Source organism: Apium graveolens, unplaced genomic scaffold (genome assembly GCF_009905375.1).
Source record: "Apium graveolens cultivar Ventura unplaced genomic scaffold, ASM990537v1 ctg83, whole genome shotgun sequence".
In the NCBI taxonomy this organism is placed as follows: domain Eukaryota; kingdom Viridiplantae; phylum Streptophyta; class Magnoliopsida; order Apiales; family Apiaceae; genus Apium; species Apium graveolens.
This window is the reverse complement of record NW_027421065.1, coordinates 76,833-80,441: the sequence shown is the minus strand read 5'-3', so window position 1 is coordinate 80,441 and position 3,609 is coordinate 76,833. Positions and strand designations below refer to the sequence as shown.

Genomic DNA, 3,609 nt, shown 5'->3' with positions numbered 1-3,609 from the left:
CTAATGCAATTAAAGCTCTCACAGTAGCAAATTTAGCTACAGGTGAAAATGTTGCCTTGTAATCATTTCCTTCAACTTGTTTATCTCCTCTCACAACCAGCCTTTCCTTCAATCTCTCAACGGTTCCGTCTGGATGGAATTTTACTTTATATAATCACTTTATGTCAATTGCTTTGCTGTCAACGGGTAAATCAGTTACTTCCCATGTTTCATTCTTATCTATAGCATTTAACTCTTCTTCCATTGATGTTACCCATTCCTTTCGCTGAGCTGCTTCTTTGTAACCCATTGGCTCATCAGTTTTCATCACATTATTCAAAGATGCCCGATAATCAGAACTGTAATAGTACAAATTGTCTAAATCTGTATGAATCAGATTTGCACCAGCACTAGCACTTGTGCTCTTAACACTTTCCTTCTTTCTTTTTATAAATTCACTTTCATATTCCTTGAATTTTAAAGGAATTTTACTCTCTCTGGTTGTCCTTCTAGGTTTTTCCATTGATTGCATAGTCAAATCAGATTCGTCCATTAGATCATCGTTGCTTTCAAAGTCTTGATTTTACATTGCCTCTTCTGTTCCTTCCACCACTAAAGTATCTGTATTGTTCTCCTTTTCTCTTTCTTTTTCATTTGCATTATTTGAAATGCATATCTCTTCAGATTCTGGCCATCCTCCGGTTGTAAAATCTGATATTCTTCTCACATCTTCATAATTCTTTTCAGCATGTATTGAATCTTTCCTAAAAGGAAATTTTTTTTCTTTAAACACCACGTCTCTTAAAATAATGATTCGTCTCGTCTCTAAATCAAACAACTTATATGCCTTCTGCTCACCAAGATACCTTAATAATATACATTTTGTCACCTTTTCTGCAAACTTATCTCTGTTCCTGTGAGTGTTAAGTGCGTAACATAAACATCCCACCACTCTCAAATGATCATAGCTAGGCATTTTCTTCGTTAGCCTTTCATACGGAGTCTTCCAATTCAACACCGAAGATGGTAGCAAGTTAATAATATGTGTAGCTGCTAAGACACATTCTCCCCATAAATAGTTAGGTATGCCTGCATGAATTTTGATTGCTCTTGTAGCCTCAATTAAATGTTTGTGATTCCTTCCAACTCTTCCATTTTGCTGAGAAACGTCTGCCACACTTCTTTGATGGCGTATTCCTTTTTCTGCAAACATGGACCTGCAATCATTCTGTAATATTTCTGTTCCATTATCACTTCTTACTACTTTTATTGTAGTTTTGAAATGATTTTCAAAATAAACAATAAAATCTCTTATTATTTCTTTCACTTGTTCTTTGTTTAACAACAAATATACCCAAGTGGCCCTTGAGTGATCATCTAGGATAGTTAAAAAATAAGATGCTCCAGTGACATTCTTGGTTCTATAAGGCCCCCACATATCAATGTGAACCAAATCAAAAAAATTCTCCGCAATAGATGTGATCGGATTAAAAGGCAACTTATGATGCTTTGACAGGCAACAAGTATCACAAAAATAGTCTTTCAAATTTTTACAATCGTAAAATGATAAATGTTTCATCTTTGACAAAGACGTATGTCCCAGCCTTTCATGAATCAAACTTAATGTGATCTCATTATTACAATTCATAGCTGATTTGTTACTACTTTCTATACTCTTATTCTTAAAACCATCTTTTCCTTTAATTCTTCACCCCTTAGCTTATAAAGACCTTTGTTCTATCTTCCAACAGCAAGTACTTTCCCACTAGAATGGTCCTGAAAAACACATCCAGTATCAGTGAACATCATCTTCACTCATCCATTTTCCACGAGTTTGCTCACAGAAAGTAAATTATGTTTGAATTCTGGTAAATACAACACATCTCTTAAGACAATTTCAGGACTCAAAACAATGGTCCCAATTTGCTTTACAATTTTCAAAATTCCATCCGGACATACCCACAATTACTTCTTTTCTTAAATCTCTTAACTCACAAAAAAAATCTTTATGACTAGCCATATGATCAGAAACTACTGAATCTATGATCCAAGATTTTTTATCAAACATCTCGCAATGAGAGTACGCATTTAAAATAGATATTGTACCTGCAAAATGACTTTGATTGCTTGATGTGTTGGCTGACCCTTGTTTTTGGTTCATCACATTCAGAACTTCCTGCACTAGATTGCTAACCAATTTCACATTAGCTTTATCACCTCCTTTGTTTTCATTTTGTATCATTCCGTCAAATGGATTATCCTGAAAATTTTCTTCCACTAAGTTGCTGACATTTGCAACATATATTCCTTTCCTTTCCCCTTTAGATCTGAGTTTTGTAAACCATTCTGGATACCCATGAACCTTGAAACAATCATCTACTGTATGTCTATTCATTTTACAGTGATCACACCATTTTTTGTTTTTCTCCTCTTTAGTTTCTCTCCTGTGATAATATCCACCACTACCACTGCTATAGCCTCCTTTTTGATGAGGACCGGAAGCGTGTTGATATTGCGTGTAGTTTTGTTTGGTAGCAGCCAGGGCACTCACCTCAGCTCCAGGTTGAAACATTTCACCAATCTCTTTTTGTTTTTCAACTTGCAAAACCATCTTATATGTCTTGTTAACATTTGGCAAATGATCCATTCCAATAATATTTTGTTTCATATTGTCATATCCGCTATTTAGTCCCATGAGAAAGTCAATCACCTTATTTTTCTCATCCATGTCCATCATTTTCTTTAATATCCCACATTTGCATTTTCCCAGAGCTTCACAAGTACATTCATGAAATGGTTCAATACTGCTAATTTTGTCCCAGTATCCCTTTAACTTTCTGTAATAATCAGACACTGTCAAGTTATTCTGGTTTAAATCACTCAACTCCTTCTTAAGTAAATAAAGTTCTGGAACATTAGACTGACCATACATTTCACTTAATTGATCCCAAAATTCTTTAGCAGAGTTCACCAATAACATCTGCTCAGCTATACTGGGAATAATAGTTGCGGATAACCAACATCTAAGCATATAATCATTCCTAATCCATTTATCATAATCATCAGAAATAGCAATAGGTTTTTCGATCTTACCATCCAAGAAACCGAGTTTGTTTTTTGCCCCTAGAGCCAACTTCACACTCCTGCTCCACTTGTTGTAGTTTTTGCCATTGAGAATGATGGTTCCCAACAGAGCATTAAAATTATCTGAACTCCCTAAATAATACGAATCTTCCTACGGAATCACCATTACCTTCTCACCTTTTTCACCAGCCATAAAATTTGCGTTTAGATGGAAGATAACAAATTTAAAAAACTCCAAATCACATCGTCTGCTCTGTTACCATATAAAATATTAGACTTAGTTTATCAAAATGAACCTTTGAGATATATTACTTATATGCTTAAATTATCAAAGTAAGAATCATCATTTACAATGTTTAGAAAAAGTTTGGAGGCGGCTACAAATTTCTTGGGCTCTCAACCCTAAAGATTAACATCTTATCATATATATACAGATATGTACAATCTGCTAAATAAGGAAAGAAAATAACAACATAATCCTAAATATGGAAACTACAATCACCGACTAAAATAAATTACAGTACTATAATTCTATAATAATTCTAT

At 34.2% G+C, this 3,609-nt stretch overlaps 1 protein-coding gene across 1 annotated transcript; it reads right to left on the bottom strand.

Moving 5' to 3' along the window:
* Positions 1 to 562: 562 nt before the first annotated feature.
* On the bottom strand, positions 563 to 3,256 carry LOC141704849 (uncharacterized). Its single transcript, XM_074508012.1, has 3 exons — positions 3,241 to 3,256; positions 1,939 to 3,195; positions 563 to 1,182 (listed from the first exon to the last, which is right to left on the bottom strand). The coding sequence occupies exons 1-3, from the start codon at positions 3,254 to 3,256 to the stop codon at positions 563 to 565; spliced, it is 1,893 nt and encodes a 630-aa protein (XP_074364113.1).
* Positions 3,257 to 3,609: the final 353 nt, after the last annotated feature.

Coding starts and splice junctions, on each gene's coding strand:
- LOC141704849 (XM_074508012.1), bottom strand. Junction 1,183..1,938: donor AAGAAAAGAAGTAATTGTGG/GTATGTCCGGAT, acceptor CCATGTTTGCAG/AAAAAGGAATACGCCATCAA.